At 37.9% G+C, this 19,412-nt stretch overlaps 1 protein-coding gene across 8 annotated transcripts in view; it reads left to right on the top strand.

Annotated features, from left to right (window-relative positions):
• The window catches only part of rimbp2a (RIMS binding protein 2a), a 47,771-nt gene that overhangs the window by 10,136 nt on the left and 18,223 nt on the right, over positions 1–19,412 (top strand). For 4 of the 8 annotated variants that reach the window (XM_057360244.1, XM_057360243.1, XM_057360247.1 and 1 more), the window contains exons 4-9: positions 6,704–6,787; positions 10,572–10,661; positions 15,068–15,190; positions 16,297–16,401; positions 17,872–17,922; positions 19,006–19,183. In XM_057360244.1, coding sequence (XP_057216227.1) covers positions 6,704–6,787; positions 10,572–10,661; positions 15,068–15,190; positions 16,297–16,401; positions 17,872–17,922; positions 19,006–19,183 — 631 coding nt within the window. Of the gene's footprint in view, positions 1–344; positions 364–5,385; positions 5,470–6,703; positions 6,788–10,571; positions 10,662–15,067; positions 15,191–16,296; positions 16,402–17,871; positions 17,923–18,330; positions 18,356–19,005; positions 19,184–19,412 lie in introns of those variants that run through there. The other 4 variants (XM_057360245.1, XM_057360250.1, XM_057360248.1 and 1 more) reach the window with 4 other exon arrangements.

Below are 19,412 nucleotides of genomic sequence, written 5' to 3'. Positions count from 1 at the left end.
ACCAGATGGGCGGGGCCAAGGCTTGAGGAGGTGGCGCCCCTTCAGCAGCCTATTTTCATCAATGCTCCTCCCACTCCCTCACTCTCATCCACCCGTGCTCAGCGTCAGTCACTCGGGGAGGGGATGGAGGGTCGGCCGTAGCGTATGGTGGGGGAGCTGTGTGCCTTGGCTTCTGCAGCATGCAAGCAGGCCTTGTAAAAAGAGAGAAAGAAGGTGAGAGAGAGAGAGAGAGAGCTAATGTTACTGCCATCTGACATTTGCACATCCAGAAGAAGCAAGAAAAGGAAGAGAGAGAGATAAGGCAGAAGAGAAAACAACATTTTCTTAGCAGGTTAAAAGCCTTTGGAACTAAGAAGTGGGACGGTAAATATTTCCTCCTTTGGTTTTTCTTCTCTGCTTTATTACACTGTTTTTCTCACTTGCATCCCTCTGCCGGGAGCTTGGCTGTGGGGATTCCGATGTGTGTTTCTGCATGAGGAGCTGTGCAGCATAGTAAAATCCCTTTCTCTTCATCTTCTGTCTTTCGCTCTCTGTACATGATCATAGCTGGGAATCAACACAGTTTATGCATTTTCATGCTTTTAGAAGCACAGACTAAAGATGATGCTGTTGTGAGAATTTAAGTGTTTCTTTCTCATGTGCTTCTGTCGGAAGTGGATTAGTTTATTTAAATATAGTGTGTATGTTCAGGGAGATTCAAATATCCTAAACTCATTGAAAATCAAAGATTTTCTCATTTTAACCTAGAAATGAGCAGGATGTTTGTTGCATTGACCATGTTAACTCGTACAAAATTGACAGCAGACTGGATACTTTTTGCAACATCACAATTCATGCTGGGATTGCTTGGATCATTTGTATAAACTTGTTGAGTTCATGCAAGCTTGAGTGCATGCTGTTATTGAATTACAGGGAGGACATAATTCTGTATACTTTGTAAAATAATGTTTAAATTAATCAAAATGCAGAATAGAAGCATTTTATTAGTGGACTTAGACATTGTATTTTAAAAAATACAAATCTTTTGATTAGAGATCTATACAATAATATTTCTCATAGTTCAAAAAGACAGGTGGAGATTTAGACCTTTAAACTGCGATCTTATGTTTGCTTTCCAGTTTGTCCTGAGTCAGACTTTTTACCTGGGAATCAAGGTCTGCAGCCATTAGTACCTGCTGCATCTCTCTGGTTATCGTGGTTACAGCAGCGCCAACCCCCCCCCCCCCCCCCCCCCCCCCCCCCATTACACTTGCCATTCATTTGTTATTGACTTATTCAAAAATATCTCATGCTCCATGTTGTCCTTTGGTCCCTTTACAGACAGTGTGCTTCAGTCAACTTAGACAGTCATGTGAATGAATACATTATTGTGCAAGATAAGAATACGTCAATCAACATATTATGCAGACATACGCACATTGTGCGGGCAGCTGTCTCAATGAATTGCTTCATCAGTTGCTTACAAGACTGTTTTTAGGTCAGATATTATTGCATAGTGTAAGCACAGCCCATGATATTGCTTCTGAATGTACAACATTAGTATTACATTGTATATTCCCTTTAAAAAGTAAATACAAGAATCTTAATGTAAAGTCCACTTGGTTTGTCCTAATTAAGTGGCTCTTTACTTGAGGATGTTTGTGAGAGTTTATCATCCAAATGAGAGCCCTCTACTTCCATCGAATACATTATGCTAGCGTACATTCAAAGTCAGTCAGGATGTTCCCGAGTCTTGAGTCAGAGCCAGATTTATCTCACTGTTTCTTTTTTGGGATGGTGGGGAAACAGGCTTAAATGGCGGTGCTCTAATACCAGCTATCAAGACATCCTGAGCGGCTTTGAAATCCCCGATGCAGTCAAAGTGATTCTCTCTGCCTTCGTTCCAGTGGAGAACATCAGTGGTATCTTGCTGCCACTATACCAGGGCGTGGCCTTGTGGTTGCTAAGGTGTTTTAACTGGTTGCTAGGGTGCTCAGAGTAATGGGTTGCTTACTGGCTCAGGGCACCGGTGTCACCAGTGAGGTCTTGGCGAGTCCTACCTGAGGTTGACATATGGGATTCTTTCACCAGCTCTTAAAAAAATTATGTTTTACTTAGTATTTTTGTTGTGTTCTTGTTTTGCAGTACAGACTGCATATCTAGATATCAGGGTTTTTCCTGCATAGAGAAATTGGAGGCGGCCGCCTCCGTCAAATGTTGTGCCGCCTCAGGCTCTCGCCAAAATTATGTTGCGAGTCTTCACAAGAAATGCTGCGTGCATTTAACAGACTGTCATTTGTAACTGCAGTTGCGACATTACGCCACAGTGGAGGCGCTGTTTCGTTATCAGCACACTGAGGCGCTAAAAAGAGTTGCAGAACAAGAGCCAGCCAGTGTTTCACGGCTGTTTGTTTTGCAACCACGTGCGTTTAATTTCTTGAAATTTATTAAATTAACATGACGTACATCATTGTAATGTCTTTATACGCTGATTCAACGATCCAACTGCACAGCTGCTGTACACAGCGAGTTCGCCAGTATGAACGCACATTGCGTTCAGAACGACTCGCACACAAATGACTCATTTGAACCGAGTCATTTAAACTATTGAACTTTTCAGTCACTAGCGAATATAAGAGATCCTTGAATCATTTAAAGTGAACCACAGAGAATGCAAGATGTGAATGAGCTTTGCTCATTTAGAAAGACTGGTTAATTCAGTTGGCTATTGTGGACTGAAAAGTTAGTTGAAATTACAAAAAAGCTTTATTTGATTAAAAAACATTTCTGTTTGGTTGAATAAAAGTAATGTTTTATATAACTTAATAATTGTCATTTTTATCAAATTTTATTAGAACTTTTAATATGTCAAACTCAAAGTCACTTTGGTTAAGCCACGTAAAGGTATGGTAGGCCTACGTGTGTGTGTACAAGATCAGGGTGGCACCACCTCCGCCTCATTTTGAGCCAGGAAAAAACCTGTGTATGTCTTCTTTAGAGGCAAAGTGACCTAAGATATTAACCCAAACTGACCCCAAAGCAACTTTGAAATCTTCTGAAAAGTATCATGATCATAATTTTAAAACTTCAGAAAAAAATGATATTGATATGATCTATATATCAATATTGATATATTTGAAATATTTTTATATTGGAATAATAGTTATTTTCAGCAATTTTCTGTAGTTTGAGAATCAGCTTCTTGTGGTTTCTGCAGGAACTCAATTCGGAGAACTCGGCAATCAAATGTACAAATAAAATAAATACAAACCAAAACGTTATGTTTTGTCCAATTTATTTAAAATATTAGGTAGGTAAAGCATGAGTAAAAAGCAAATAATTGTATCATTATATTAAAACATTTGTGGGGTCAGTATAATCCCACACATTAAATCATTGCTACAATCTGCACATAACAGGAGGGTTAAGTCTAAGAAAATAAGTGAATTTATGCTTAAAACAAGCGAAAAATATCTGCCAATGGGGTAAGAAATATAAAGTAAATTTCCCCCTCTTTTTAAGGTATTTCTCTTACCTCACTGGCAGATATTTAAACTTACTTCATTTATAGTATTATTTTTTTCGGAATGCAATGGTAATGATAAATGTGTCTTAGTTTGAACATTTGTTGATATTTATATTGGAAAACATGACAGAAATAAGTAAGAAATCCATGTTTCGCAGTGTTGCACACGTCTCCATTTGTGGTATCTTTCATGTCTACAAACAGTAGGGTACAAGTTAAGCTCCAAATTTTAAATTTTTAACATGTTGACTATGTAGACATGGACTATATAAACATGCTTATCACTTGTACTGTGTATTGCCGGCAGAAATTACTGGTAGACATTCTGAAACGGCAGTGTTTCCATTTAGTTTCCTTTTGTATTTCCTTCTGTTTATAGCAGTATTATTACTTGTTAGAACATTAACTCTTGTTGTTTTGAATGTTTAATCTGTGGCAGACTAGTTGTCCGGAGGCTGTTGTTTAATAGAGAGTTTAGTGAAGCATTACTTGCCTTGGCCACTATGGTTAGTCTTTTTGTACAGTTTTTATTTATTTTTGTCTCCTACACTGTAAATATTTTTGCCACCCACCAATAAACCACCATTGTCTGGGATGGTGCAGCACGTCTTGTGCAGCACGTCATTGCCTTCATTTATTCTTACCGAATGGCCATCTTACACCTGCTCTCATGGTTATGTTTTTCAAATAAGCAACAGCAACAAAGTATGAGCAACAAAACAGATATTCACTGATAATCACCACCCAGCCAACTCTGAGGCTTCTAGGCACAAGTGATGGCAGGCTGCAGAGCCGGGTTTAAATCAATCACTGTGTTGACATCCTGAGCACTGCAGCATCATTATCACACCCCATGCATATATCTCTGGGCTTCACAGGAGGAATCCTTCCACCACCACATATGTGTGTGTCGTGAGAAAGTCTGAGAGATTAGAATACAACAAGGAGGGACGGGCGAGCGAGCGAGAGAGAAGACTCTCTGCAGTGTTTTGACAGTGAGCTTTCTTTCTCTATCAGCATCCCAGTGGGTGTGTGAGATTTCAGGAAGCAAATGAGACCGTTGCAACAGCGGCTACAATGGTACTTTTTCCTCATCTTTTACCCAGAAGTAAATGTCAGTTAGAGATGACTTTTTACATCTGTACACAGAAATGAGTTCTCATGAGGGTTTCATTTATTTTATTCTCCAAAAGCTTCCGCTAAGATTTCTTTGAGAGAAATGAAAGCAAGCATAAAGGAGGCAAATGACACACTGTAAAGTAATAGTATTGAGTTCATTTGATTTACAGTAGCAGAATTTATCTTGGCAAATCTGAGCACTGTTTTAGACACTGCAGAGATCTTATCTGAAACTCTAGAGGGGACACATGTTAGTAAGATTCCTTGAGTCTTTTTGTCCGGAGAAACATCTGAGATGCATGAGACAATCTTTTTTTCTCTTTCTAAGACAAGCAAATGAGACCTCCAATAGATTGAAAAGATTGATCTTTTCAGTTAGGTCCCATAACATTTTTCCTCTCTTCTTCTCTTTACTTCCCTGTGCACAATGGCAACCTTTTAAAATGTGCAGGCAGGCACACTGCATGTCTACTTTGAAATCCTAAACAATGACTCCCTAAAGTCATCCACTCCAGAGATTAACTCTGAAATGTCTCGCGTAGGAGAACTCACTGAATTATCTTTAACTTCCTGAAATGACGACACCAGTACGCATTTACTACAATTTCGGAAACACAGGCCCCCATTTCACATAAGACAGACAGTATGTAATAATAAAGCTTTTTTTTAATAGTTCAAGTGATAGGTCACCCAAAAATGAAATTTCTGTCATTTCCTCACCCTCGTCATTTCAAACGTATATGATTTTCTTTCTTCTGCAGAGCACAGAAGAAGATATTTAAGTTGGTAACCGAACAGCTCCGGCACCCATTCACTTCTACTGTATGGACACAAAACCAATGCAAGTGAGTGGGTGACGGTTAACGACATTTTTCAAGATATCTAATTTTGTGTTCTGTGTAAGAAAGTCATACAGGTTTGAAATGACAAGAGGATGAGTAAATGATGTCAGAATTTTCATTTTTGGGTGAACTATCACTTTAAATGAGTCATAACGTTGGCGTTTAGTGATAGGTGCTTGCTATGGAAACCTGTTGTATAGAGATATACCATGTTTTATGATTATGGCGTACAGGTAACAATGTCTAACATTTACATGTATGCATTTGAGGGACGCTTTTATCCAAACTGACTTGCAGTACATTCAAAGTATGGTTTTTTTTCAATGTGTGTTCCATGGGAATTGAACCCATGACCTTTGCGTAGGTAGGTCAATGCTATACCATTTGAGCTTCAGGAACCATGTTAGTGATTTTATGTATTTTTTATTCCCTGCTTTTGAATCGGAGAGGATTGCTGTAGCCTACCACATTTAAGGATGCATGTCAAATACGCTGCTCATTCTCACGCTTAACATTCTACCTGGATGAGTGGGTTTCTATAGCAACTCCAGAGCCCCTCCCCCACCCTAAAACAAATGCGGTACATACCTCTCCGACTTACCAGAGGTGATTTATCATAGAGTCAGCATTAATAGCTCATACACATAAACCTCTGTCATCTCATCATCTCATCTTTAAAAGGACATGTTGTCTCATTATAAAGAGGTTTGATTGGGTGAAAAATACCCCTTTTTAGCAAAGCTCAGCTGTGTAACGTGTTGACACAGATGAAATGGTTGTTACTTCCACACCACTAGATTCGAGCTCCCAGCTGTTCCTTCTCCACTGCGGTCTCAGGGGCCCTAACGCTACGCATCGCTGCTTTTAAACCTTCAATGTTCGGAGTCACCCACATACACCCTTACACACACACACACAGACCTTTTATATGGGACACCAAAATGCATTCTTCATGCTAAATGCCCGTCTGACACTGTCCTTGATGTAATACTGCACTAAGGCCCTCTGGGCTAACTGTATTGGGATTGGCTTAATAAGCTGCCAGTCGGTTTCTGAGGATGTGATGTATTCGTCACGTAAGAGCAGCTTCTGCTTAGCATTCGCAGCCAATGAGAGGAGAGAGTATCCTCTGCACATCTTACATTCCTTTGAAATGTTTCAGGTTTTATTTGACATGAAGACAAGTTTGTGATGAATAGAACAGTCTGCTAAATTTTGTTCTTCTACATCTTTACAGGAGTCTGAGGTCAACGAGCGGAGGAAAAGGTGTCATATACTTGAGAGAGAAGTTAAAAACAAGACAATAGCATGTAAGACCTTGGTAAGTATAAGCTGCACAATGTTAACTCATTGCAATGTTATTTCTCGTCTATAGTTTCCATTTGAGTTCTGCACTTGCTGGTTGATTATGCAGTTTTAGCAAACAACACATTGGAATGCTCAGCAAAAATATTTTTTACAATTTCAGACAGCTCGGAAACAGCTCGTTGCTTATCCCGTTAGATGACATTTCCCGCAAAATCGTACCTGACAGCTCAACTTATAAATCATTATTATAAGCTTACCGTTCTGATTTCGAGTAAGGTACAGAGACAGTTTTGAACACTGATCTTTTATGCACCATTTGTTTATTTTAAATAAAAAGTTACACAGAGCTTATTTTTTAAGTATTTAATATTACATATTTTTAAATCAAATTATTTTATTTTTTACTTCACCTTTAAAAAATAATATTTTTCCACCTCTGTCTCAAGTACCACAGCCATAATATATGTTTATAGCCTTGCAAAATACCATTTATCATTTCTAGTTTTAAACCTAATGTAAAAATTCTTTAGATTTAACATCTGGATACATTTGAATTGACTTCAATTATTTCATATACTTAAACAAACTGTCACATTATAAACCGAATTGTGACGTTAAGGATGTCTTGGAGAACTTTGAGCTGCAGAAGATAAAGCCGCTGCACTACATGACAAACACAGAGCTTTTTAGATTTGGTTTTATTTCTATAACTTGTAAATAATCCCATCTCAAAACATCCACCATGTCCCCACAGTTCATATGAATGAAGCTACAGCACACCACCTCATTAAAGACTTAGACTTAGATTTAGACAAGTGATAGTTCACCCAAAAATGACAATTCTGTCATCATTTACTCACTCTCTTGTCATTTCAAACCTGCATGACTTATTCACTTGCATTGGTTTTGTGTCCGTGAATAGATATTCAAAATATCTTTTTTGTGTTCTACAGAAGAAAGAAAGTCATGCAGGTTTGAAATGACACTTTAAACTTTGATCACTTTAAGATCAAATCTGTTTAACTTTATTTCCATGAGTAAGAAATTCTGTATATACATTAGCGCAGTGACTGCATCCTGACAGTCTTGAGAAGGATGCTGTCTCTATTCCGACCTCTGTAGCTGTCATGGCAACCACTTGCTCTCGGTGGGAGAGCATCTCTCTGCTTTCACAGCAGGATCAGAGGCTCAGAATTTGTTTGTTGCAGGTACAGGCTGGAGGTAGTCTATATGACTTGTAAAATATATTTAAAATCTTATGAAGCCATAAGCTTTGTGTGAGGAATAGACTGAAAAAGCTAACATGAAGGAGGGATTATCAGTGAATAATGACCTAAATTCGTCGTGCATCTTTAGAAGTCATAAAATCTAGCCTAGTCCTGTGATTTCTTTTGTGTGAGTCTGTTTTTTTGCAGTTTAACCCACTACGAACTGTTAAACACTATGAAAATACTTTTTAAAGGTCCAATGTGTGTTTTTGGAAGATCTCTGACAGAAATACAATATAATATACATAGTTATGTCTTCAGAGGTATAAAGACCTTACGTAATAATGAACCATTATGTTTTAATTACATTAGAATGAACTATTTCTATCTACACCGCGGGTGCCCTTGCATGGAATTTTCCTTATAAACAGAGAAACTGCTTTAGGCCATGACATCTTTTTTGACAAGAAAAAGTTGACGAGCGCTTTTTTAGTAAAAAAGAAAAGCTGGCAGCATTTGTGCATGAGGGCAGCTCAGCACACAGGATTCATATAGGCAGAGTAACGGAAGTCTATTTGAATTACAGGGACCGTCTTTGCAAAAACCAACCGCATATTTTAAAACAACAATACTAATTTCTCGCTAGAAATGCAATCGAAAGTTAATTAAAGGTGAAAAATAAACTTTAATTGATATACAAATTATGTTCAAAGCAGCGCTTCGGCCGCCTTTTTTTTTTTTTGAGAAGGATCCTGCTCGACCAATCACCTTCCTCGCATGTTGTTATGGAAATGACAGGTCTCGCTACTCGAGAACTTTTGAACTTTTTTTGAACTTTTTTCAACTTAAAAAGGCGCTCGGAGCTGCAGAAAAAGACGCAGGCGGTGGCGTTTAAAAAAGCACGTGGTTTTTTTTGGAAAACACAGTTTACTCCACAGGATTATAATGTAAAACAAACGCTGGCAGCTTCAAAAAAGAAGTCAAGTGTGAACACGGCCTTACAGAGCACGTTTCATACATACAGTATGTCCTTCGGCAAAGAAGCTTAAACGTGACGACATCTTAGTTCTGCGTCAGCACACGTAGTGCTTCAAAAGGGAGGGGTGGAGTGAGTCGCAATCTCACCGCTCCTGTTGTGTTTCCTGGAAACCAAATGAAATGAGGAAATAAGTAAACAATGTTGTCATTTTCATTTTTAGCTAAACTATTCATTTCAGTATTAACAGTAGTTAATACTGTATATATTTCATGTACATACGCAGTGGTGTTCAAACTTTTTTTGTAAAGGGAAGTAATGCAAACATCATATATGTTTAAATATTTTTTTCTTTCGGCCTTAAATGTTACTGAAATGTATTGAATCTCGCAGTCTCTCGTTTTTCTGTTTTGTGTCTGTGGTTGTATAACAACTCCCACACGCCTCATATACATCCACAATGCCGCAGTGGTCGGCCATGTAAAGAGTCTTGTCTCAGTGCATGTTGTGGAAGGATGAGCAAAGCTTTTCTGAGCAGCTGTAGTACCACGGGCCAAACTGAAGGGTGGAGTTTGGGCAGCCAAGTCTGCTCAAATTTGTCTTCCTCGTGGCACTCTTTCCCTCTCTGCTTAAAGGGATACTTCAACCAAAAATGAAAATTCTGTCATAATTTACTCACCTTCGAGTTGTTCCAAATCTGTATAAACATCTTTGTTCTGATGAACACAGAGAAAGATATTTGGAAGAATGCTTTTCACCAAACAGATCGTGCCCCCCAGACCGTCTCATGCTGCCTGATCCATCCATGGAAACAGACGTAAAATTTTTAGATGTGAATCTTCAGTTTCAGTTGATAATCCCTTGACGGTCTAATCTTTGCCATATTAAAGCTTTGTTTAATCGTTCATGACTGAGCACATTACTGAACATCTTTTGCTCTCTGTGTAAAAATGTAGCCGTGCTGTCAGTCTCGTAAAGGTCTCCTGAGCAGAGGTTAAAAAACGTCCTTTCATATGAGGTAATAGAACATGATAGCTAAAATGTTCCCGTATGTATATGAGGAAATGTTGTACTTTATTCTGTTATAAAGTAGCTGTCAGGTGTGGCGACATTGTGGTGGACAGACAAGGTTTATGACAAGAAAGTTCAAACGGTCCTTAAGATGCCATAGTGCAAACCTGCCATCTGATACGCTGTGACATGTGAGTCAATCAGGACAGGACGGGATGCTTAGTCAGAGACCCACACAGAGTTCATACAGGGTGTGACACTTTGAGAAATGACAGAGATTGACAGCTCTCTTAAGCAGTCAACATTCAGGATCTGAAACAGCTTTCTCAGCTTTTTGAGTTTGTTCTTGTGCATTTATGAATCCTACCGTATCTTGGGGATTTAAAAGGAACTGTGCTTTCTAAAGTGCGTTTCCTACTGTATGTCAGAAATTTAGCTTTGTCTATTTTTGAAATGTTGAGTTTGTTACATTTTCATTGATGACAAGTCTCACTTTCTAACTTTCAGTAATTTTGATAAATCTGATTCCTTTTGTTAGTTTTTGCTTATTAAATGAAATCTGACATCTGTATTATACTATTATTATTCTTTCCTCATTGCAGAAGAACGAGCTTAAGGATGCTTTGCTGGAGAGAAAACGGCTCAATCGTGAGCTGCTCGGTCACATCCTGAAGGCCTCGCAATACGAGAAGGTAAGAGGCGGTCATCATCACACGCCAGCTGAGCTCGTCAGATCAATGGCTGCTCATTACGCAACTCTTCAGGGAACACGTGCCTCAGGGGCTGTTCTCTGCATCTCATCCACAGTATTGATCTTAAACCATTCCTGTCGGTGTTCAATATATCCGCCTTGTTTTGACCAAATTTGGCCCAGTAAAAGTGGATAGGCTTTTGCCTGTGTGCATTTATTATCGTTTGAAATGATCATCCATGTAATTTACGCCTCATGGCTGGAATACACTACAAGACTTTAAAAACCTGAACAGATTTTTTTTAAACTAGACATCATACACTTGCAGACGTTTTGAAAGTTTCAGATAGAAACACACTAACTGATCAAATCTGCAGACTGTCCAGACTGAAAATCTTGGCAAAATCTGAGCAAAAGTCTTGTAGTGTATTTTAGCCTTCAGATGGAACGAGCCCTAGTCTGATCACTGACCATCTGATGCATATTGCATACTAAAAAAAAGGATTGGTTACTATCATTACACACGGAAACAAAGTTGGGTTTTGAGGATGCGAGGTTGATATTCTGAGATCTGTAAAGGAAATAAAACTACTTGTTTGGATTTTTCAAGGTTTGACAAGATTTTATAATCTAATTACAAAATCTATGTCAGCGACAATAGCCTCATGGTTAGTGTGCTGACATTTAGCACCAGTGCGACCTGAGTTCGGTTCCCGTCTTGGTGGGTCCTTTGCCGATCCCATTCCCCACCCAACACTTTCTTGTCAGCTCTATACTGGCCTGTCATAATAAAGGCCTAAAAAGCCCATAAATATAATTTAAAAAAAATTCAGAAGTTTAATGTGTGGATTGAGACACTCATGGGTTTCGGACATGTGACCTATTTCAGGGTGTCCGCGGATCCTTAAAATGTCTTAAGTCTTAAATTCCATAATGTCAAAATAAGGCCTTAATTAGCATTAAAATGTCTTAAATCCGCGTTTCCAAGGTCTTAGAAATGCAGTCGAACCGACACTGTAAAGAAGATTTTATTTTCGTTTTAAAATCATGTACGTCTATTTGTCACACAGAACAAAATAGGCGGAACCAACTAACAAATAACACATTCGCGGGGGGTTCGTTAGGTGAGTGGACATTACCACATGGAGAAAAGTTGGAGCTTTAGCCATGGGGAAGTGCAAATTTGTTGCTATGAAATTGGTCTTAAATTTCATTCTGCACGGTTTTAAAAAGGTCTTAAAAAGTCTTAAATCTAACTCTCAGAAACCTGCAGATACCCTGTTTTTGTTGTGGGCGCCATCTTGAGGACCTACGCAGCCTCTCCATATTACAGAGCCTATGAGGACACGCAGATCCGTGGCTAATTCTTTCACTCTGTTTAACAAATCATGTCCACAGATTAATAAACCGTACCCACGAGTTTCCAATCCGTGCCCTCAGTTTTGTAAGTGGTACCATTCATATTTGAAATCCGTACCACAAATACATAAACTGTGCTCACGCCTTCCATTCCCACAGTTTTGCAAACTAGGCTACACCCCAATTTTAAAATGTTGTATATTACATTTATAGAAATTGATTATAGAAATGAGAATTTATAGAAACTAGATTAAAGAAATGTTTATTTTGCGAAAGAACATTTTATAATTAACGATGTCAATATTCTACTAATTCCCTGTTTATTAATTAAAACCATTTGTTAACGGAATGGGGATTTCGCCTTATGTTCATGAAATTTTATAATCAGAAAGACTGCAAGCGCAACCCCGAATTTAGCAGATGCATGATAACTTTTTTTTGTCCACTGGCTTTTAGATTTTCTGCTTTTTATTGTAACATGTTTTATTTGCAATCATGTTCTCCACACAGCAAAGCCCATGTGAAATTAAATATATTAAAAAGAAACCCGTAGGCTAATCTGTTCTCGCCATTTTTTTAAAGAATAGAAAAGCACACAAAATACACATAAATTCCCGTTAAGGCCTGCGCGATTATGGCAAAAATCATAATAAGTCCACAGTATTTATTAATTATTGTTGATATTAGATTTTACTTTAAAGTGTGTTAAAAATGTTTCATAACTTTCTGTAAAGTAAATGAATGCTTTATTTTTACATAAACATCCTAAACAAACTGGTCCTGAAATTTCATTTGTAAGGAATCAAAAGCGTGAGCGGGGTTTATGAATTTGTGGGTAACGTTACAGATTTCAGAAATTAACCGAGGGAACAAATAACAAAACTGTTTTTTTCCTCCAACAGGGACCTCACAGGGTCCGTACTACAAGGATATTGTAAAACATGAATCCATTTCTTTGAGATTCGCTGTTATCACAGATAGACATATGTTGCTGTACGGTCCTACAAATGGCAGCCGCACCACTGTGTGACGTCATGTGAAATGCATGAATACACAAGCAGATTTGCATATCTCTATTATTTTGTATTCTAGTTTTTGAGTTATGGTCAAATTATGTTTTTGGTTAGATTACAAAAGTAAAATATTACAAAGTCTACCCACATTTTACAGTGTGTTTTCTGTATAACTGTGCACATGGATTGTGAAATCCATACAAATTGATTGGTCATTACATTCAGATTTTTTAAAAAGTTGTCAGAATAACACCCAAAAATGCTGTTTTTTTTCAACACATCGTTGGGTCAAAAAGGGACGATTGGGTTGTAAATTAACTAGGGATGTCAAATGATTTATCACAATTAATCGCATTCAGAATAAAGGTTTGTGTTTACACAATACTGTCAATATTAATTTTGTATATGTAAACAAAATTTTGGAAAATTATTTATATTTACCAATAATTTAAATTACATATACAGTAAATGTTCATTCATTTAAATATTTTATTTTTCATAAATATATTCATGTATATGTATGTTGTATAAATACAAAATTAATATGCACAGTTCACAGACATATATTATGTAAACAAACTTTTCTTTTGGATGCGATTAATCGCGATTAATTGTTTGGCAGCCCTAAAGTGAACCCATGCTGAGTTGTTTCACCCCAAATTGTTGAGTCAAATATAAGCCATTTTCTGGGTTAAGTTAACCCAAAGACTGGGTTTGTACCTATTTGACCCAATGCTGGGTTGAAAATAACCCAGCATTTTTTAGAGTGAAGGTTAGAACAAGCTGAGAAGTGGATCAGACTTCATGTCAGTGGTCAAACGTCCTGCTTTGTGAGACTTGCCTTAATGCAGAACATGCAGATGTGAAAAAAAAAATGTAGTTCAGTGATGCTCAATCGTATTGTGATGGAAATCCGGTGAATCCCAAATAAAGGGAAGGGTATCAGTGTAAGTACTGTAACCGATCTCTCATCCTCATACATGAATGCTCTGCTGGGAGAGTGAATATGGTGCTAACACAGGACTGCTGAGAGTGGTGCTCATTGTGTTAATAGTGTCATTTTCACTGGTGCGTCTTGCCAAGCGGTCACGACCCGGTTTGGCAGTCTCTCTCCGAGTGATCCACACTCTGCTCCTTTGCTCTAACAGCAAAAGGGGGCCATCTGTCACAACCCCAGACAAACGCCTGAGATAAAATGTCTTCTGTTTAATCAGGTAGTTCCGCCCGCCTTCATTCCTGCTCCTTCAATGATCAACTCCTCATTTCCTACTAGCATTCTGTGCTTGCCGAGGTGCTAACAAGACCAGGGAGGGCAGATAAATAACCGCGAATGGGATGGGTCAGCATTGGCGTCCGCTGTCTCGTATACAAATCTTAGATCGATACGGGATGTGAATCAACTGCCCCGTTTCTCCGAGCCTGAAGAGATGCAGCCTAATAAATGAATGAAAGTATGAGCATGTGTCAAAGTGATGTTGCCTCCATGTGATATATTTTGTGGTGTATTTTGATTGGTGGATCCAATTCGTATTCGCCCCTGTCCTGGGTTAACCTCTGTCTGCACTCATTAGGCGATTGCTTGTGTTTCTTTTCAGCTTTGCCAACATTATGAGTCAACGTAAAAGTCAAACGTATTTCTGAGCACTTTATTTATGGAACTGTTGCCTTGGAAACAAATCTTCTGAATTTTTTATTATATGGCGACATACCGCAGAGTTACGGTATGCTTTAGGTCTTACAAAGAAACTCTGCATCATAATGAGAGTGAAAGAAAGTACAGAAATAATCTATCAAAGAGATGAATGGTGTTTCAAAAAATATTGCTTAGACCTACACTCACTGTACAGTAAGTTATTGTGGTCTTTTGTAAAATGTATCCGAGCACTAATGCCGAGTCAGCTATTGTATTTTTTGTTGTAGGCATAATTAAATGTCCAAGGCCTGATGTCTGGCCAATAGCACTGCAGTTCTTTGTTGAAGTAACAGTTCTGTTTAGCTGGATCAAACTAGTTGAATTCCTCTCTTTCATGTGTAGGTAAAGTTGGACTATGATCAGCTCAGAAAGACTTTTGGTTGTGTGAGTCAAGAGAGAGACTTGGCCAGGCAGGAGAAGGCTCAGCTGCAAGACAAACTGGAGAATCTTGAGCAGGTCCTTAAGGTAAGGAAGTCTTAATCACTATCACATGTTTCCATTTTTATTATTTATAAGCTTTTTGTGTTTAAATGTACAAGAATATTGCAGTATTACAAAGAACATGGTCATAATAGTTGTAGGAAGTTTAGATGATTGAGAAGGCAAATTTAGTTGAATAATTCATTTATTTCTTCCTCATTTTTGTGTCTGCGGAATCTGTATTGAAATCTTTTTGGCTTGAATTGAAATATTCCTTTCATAGATAATCCTGGAGTCTTGCTCTAAACTCTAAAAAGAGTTTCATTTATAGGACTTGTTTCGGGAGCAGCATGCTGTTAATGACTCATTGTTTATTTGAAAAGTCTTACGTCCCTTTTTGTTTTATTGACGTTTCGTGTCGTGTCTCGGGGAGGCGGAAGCTCTCATAACAAGTAATCGACTCCTCATCTTTGAGACGAGAAGTATGCATTCATCATATGCATTCCTCATTATTGACTTTGTGATAAATGAAGAGAAGAGATGACACGTGTAGTATTGCAGCAATAAAACAAGTAAAAATGAAGGTTTTCTGTTTTATGTATAATATGAAGATTGTCTCTTATCTTGTTAAGAAATTCTCCTAACATAATCTTTGTTTTGTTTCTTACTGACAAAGACAGTGGTAGAAATAGAGATATATCATACATCTTATAAACTTCTTTAATATTCTGAGCACAAGCTACAAAACATCAGATGCCTCGATCTAGCTTTTGTCTAGTTTAACTACATACAGAATAAAGGAGATGTCGAACTGGAATTCTGGCCACAGAGAGTTCGCTGGAGATGGTGATTTCGTTTTTTTAATCAATGTCTGACGTATTCTCAGTGTTGCCGCTGTTATCATTCAGTGAAACCGTTGCAATAAAATGTATGTTTCCCTAATCTCTCTTCTATAATGATTTGTAAGATTGATATTTAAGAATTTTAAGAGTTTTGTTACATTTATTATCGGATGCTTCCAGAGTTTCTTCAATTAAAGATCTACATTTTATATACAGTATGTGTATTTATGTGTATATTTATAAGACTTGTTTCTTTGTATTGTGATTGATCTCTCTCTCGCTCTCTCTTTATATCTCCGTTGGTCTAAGCATATGCGAGAGGCTGCGGACAGGCGGCAGCAACTAGAAGCAGAGCATGAGAAGGCCCTGGCTTTCCTCAACTCCAGACAGCAGGAGATCAACCTTCTACAGAAGGCAATGAACTCTGTCACACGCACACAAACATATATTTTTGCTCCTGTGTATGGAATTTAGCGGCATCTAGCGGTGAGGTTGCGAAGCACTACGGTGGCTGACACAGGACTAAGGCCGTGTTCAGACTTGACTTCTTTTTTTGACAAGAAAAAGTCGCTTTTTTAGTAAAACAAAACGCTGGCAGCGGTTGGTTACAAATAGCAGCCGAACGCCATGACTTCAGAGCAATCAGAATGCATCTAAAAATGCAATCAGAAGTTGTTGAAAGTGAAAATTAAACTTACATTTATACAAAACTATGCTCCAACGGGCGTTTCGGCTGCCATTTTATTTTTTCGAGCTTGAGACTTCTTGACCAATCACGTTCCTCGCATGTTGTTATGGAAATGACAGGTCTCTGTCATTGGTTAGCTGTGAAAAAGGAGCTTGATGTAGGGCTTTTTTTCAGAAAAGTTTAACTTCAAAAGACGCACTGAGCTGCAGAAAAAGAACACGGCCTAAGATGATGTCACTTCTTTGACGAAGGAAATAACGTATTTACGAAACGTGCTCTGTAGAGCAGTTTTGTCCGTTAAGGGCTAGTGTTGAAACAACATGGCGAATTCCATGTAAGGGGACATGCGGTGTACAGTATGTAGATAGAAATAACTCATTCTAAGGTAATAAAAACATAACGCTTCATTATGTAAGGTCTTTATACACATCTGAAGACATAGTTATGTGTATTATATTGCATTTCTGTCAATAGATCCTCCAAAAAATCACACACAGCACCTTTAATAAATTCACACTAGCACAAATTCTACATCACGTCACAATATACCAGTATAGGCAATAGCCGTGATATTAAAACCCATTCATTAAAAACCATTAATAGCGGAGCTTCAATACATAGAATCAGAGCAAACATATAATAAGATCATGGCTGCAGACCTGTTTGCTTTTCTTTGTGTCTGCGTCCTTTCAGGAAGGAGCAGCGACAGGCAAACAAAGCAATTAAAGCCGACAGCAGACACAGCATCACTGCAGGTCCCTGGGGAGGGGTTCTCAACTGAGCTTTTACCTCGCTAACATACAGCACAGTGCACACACACTGGCATATACAGACGGATTTCTCGCTAATGCAGCGAGAATAGCAATCACAGTCTGTCTTTTCTTACTTGCTTACAAACAAACACTTTTCACTGTCATTTTATTCATTTATGAGTCAAACTGTTATTAGCGCTCAAAACTGTGACTCACAGTTTTGCCCTTCAGATGCTGAAATTTCTTTCTGGGATCAATAAAGCAAATCTGGGTTTAAAATTAACCCCAGTAGCTTTGCCAACCAAATCTTGGCATAAATCATTCTTTGAGAATCAGTGTGAGATTGTAACGTTCTGCTGACATCGCAGTTACTCGCCGGGTTTCGAGTTAATCCAGGTTTGCTTTCGTACGTGAATAAATAAATGTGCTATCTCTTATTTTCAGGTTCAGGTTGAAGCTGAGAAAGAGCGAGATGAAGTGGTGCATTTACTAGAGGTAAATCTGCTTGCTTTTTCTTTTGACTTTTTTCTATGAAAGACCTAATTTACATTGCTGACTTGGTAAGCCAGGTCTGCATTTTAAGCAGAAAGGAGACGTCTACCTAAATTATCTGATAAGTGCAGAAAGGACTGGTGCAGCCTGTCGGGGTCCTTTATCTGTCTGACATCATGTCTGAGGGTTTAGCTACTCTGACAACCTTACGTTTACTTCTTACTTTTCTTTTACTTTTTACTTTTCTTTTTCTTAGTTATAATTTTTGCATCTTTTTGTAATATTGTTTTATTAAAACCCAGTGATTTTGTTTCGTTTTACACATGAAATGTTTGATTATTTTGTGTTATTTTCATCCCTGACCCTTGTCATTTTGTCTTATTTTTATATTTTATTTTTGTGTTTAAACAGAGTCATAATGCAGGACAAAATGCAGGTACACACTCATACAGAAGAATTATGACCTTTCTTGTCGGTATTTTCTGGCATACAAGGCTGGCAAACAAACATTGAATTAATGTGCATAACTTCTAAAACAACCATCATCTCATTATTGAGTGTCAGTTTGAATAAGTTTTCTGCGACAGGCTTGCATCAGGTATTTTTGTTAATTTTTTTATGAACCTCTAATGCTTTTTCCACTTTATTTAAAGGGATAGTTCACCCAAAAATGAAAATTCTGTCATCATTTATTCACCCTCTTGTCATTTCAAACCTGTATGACTTTCTTTTTCCTGCAGAACACAAAAGATATTTTGAAGAAAGTTGGTAACCGAACAGCACCTGCACCCTTTCACTTCTATTGTATGGAACAAAACCATTGCAAGTGAATGGGTGCCATCGCTGTTTCTTCTCAAAATATCTTCTTTTGTCTTCTGCGGAAGAAAGAAAGTCATGCATGTTTGAAATGACAAGAGGGTGAGTAAATGATGACATATTTAATAACCAACTTCTTTGGCTTTGTGCATTGAATGATAAGAATGAAATGATCATACTATTGCTTCAAGTGGGTTTGGTATTGGTATATGCTACATGATTTCATCATTTATACATTTCTTGGTGTTTATATTTTTCCGACCCTCAAAGGTCAAGGTTCATGACTTAGAACAGAAATGTCGGACACAGAGTGAACAGTGTAATATTTTGTCAAAAGAGCTGGAGAAATATCAACTGGGCTCAGACAGGGAGGAGAAACTCAACACTGACTCACAAGAGCAAAACGTCAGCGGCGTTTATGAAAGCCTGCAGCGACAGGCAGATAAAAGTGAGTTTTTCAAACAGTTGGATGTGTATTTTATTCTTGGATGGTTCTGATGTCTTTGTCATGGATAATTGTTGTAATCACTGTGAATAAATACAAATAATACTTACACAAAATACAAAGCAAATACTATGTATTATTATAAAAATGTAACCACAATTTAGTGTTAGTGTCAAATCACCCAGTAAGCACCTGATCATATCATTCTTCCATGATCCACCTATATATTTCA

This window comes from Triplophysa rosa, linkage group LG19, assembly GCF_024868665.1.
Source record: "Triplophysa rosa linkage group LG19, Trosa_1v2, whole genome shotgun sequence".
Taxonomy (NCBI): Eukaryota; Metazoa; Chordata; class Actinopteri; order Cypriniformes; family Nemacheilidae; genus Triplophysa; species Triplophysa rosa.
This window is presented reverse-complemented; position numbering and strand designations above follow the sequence as displayed.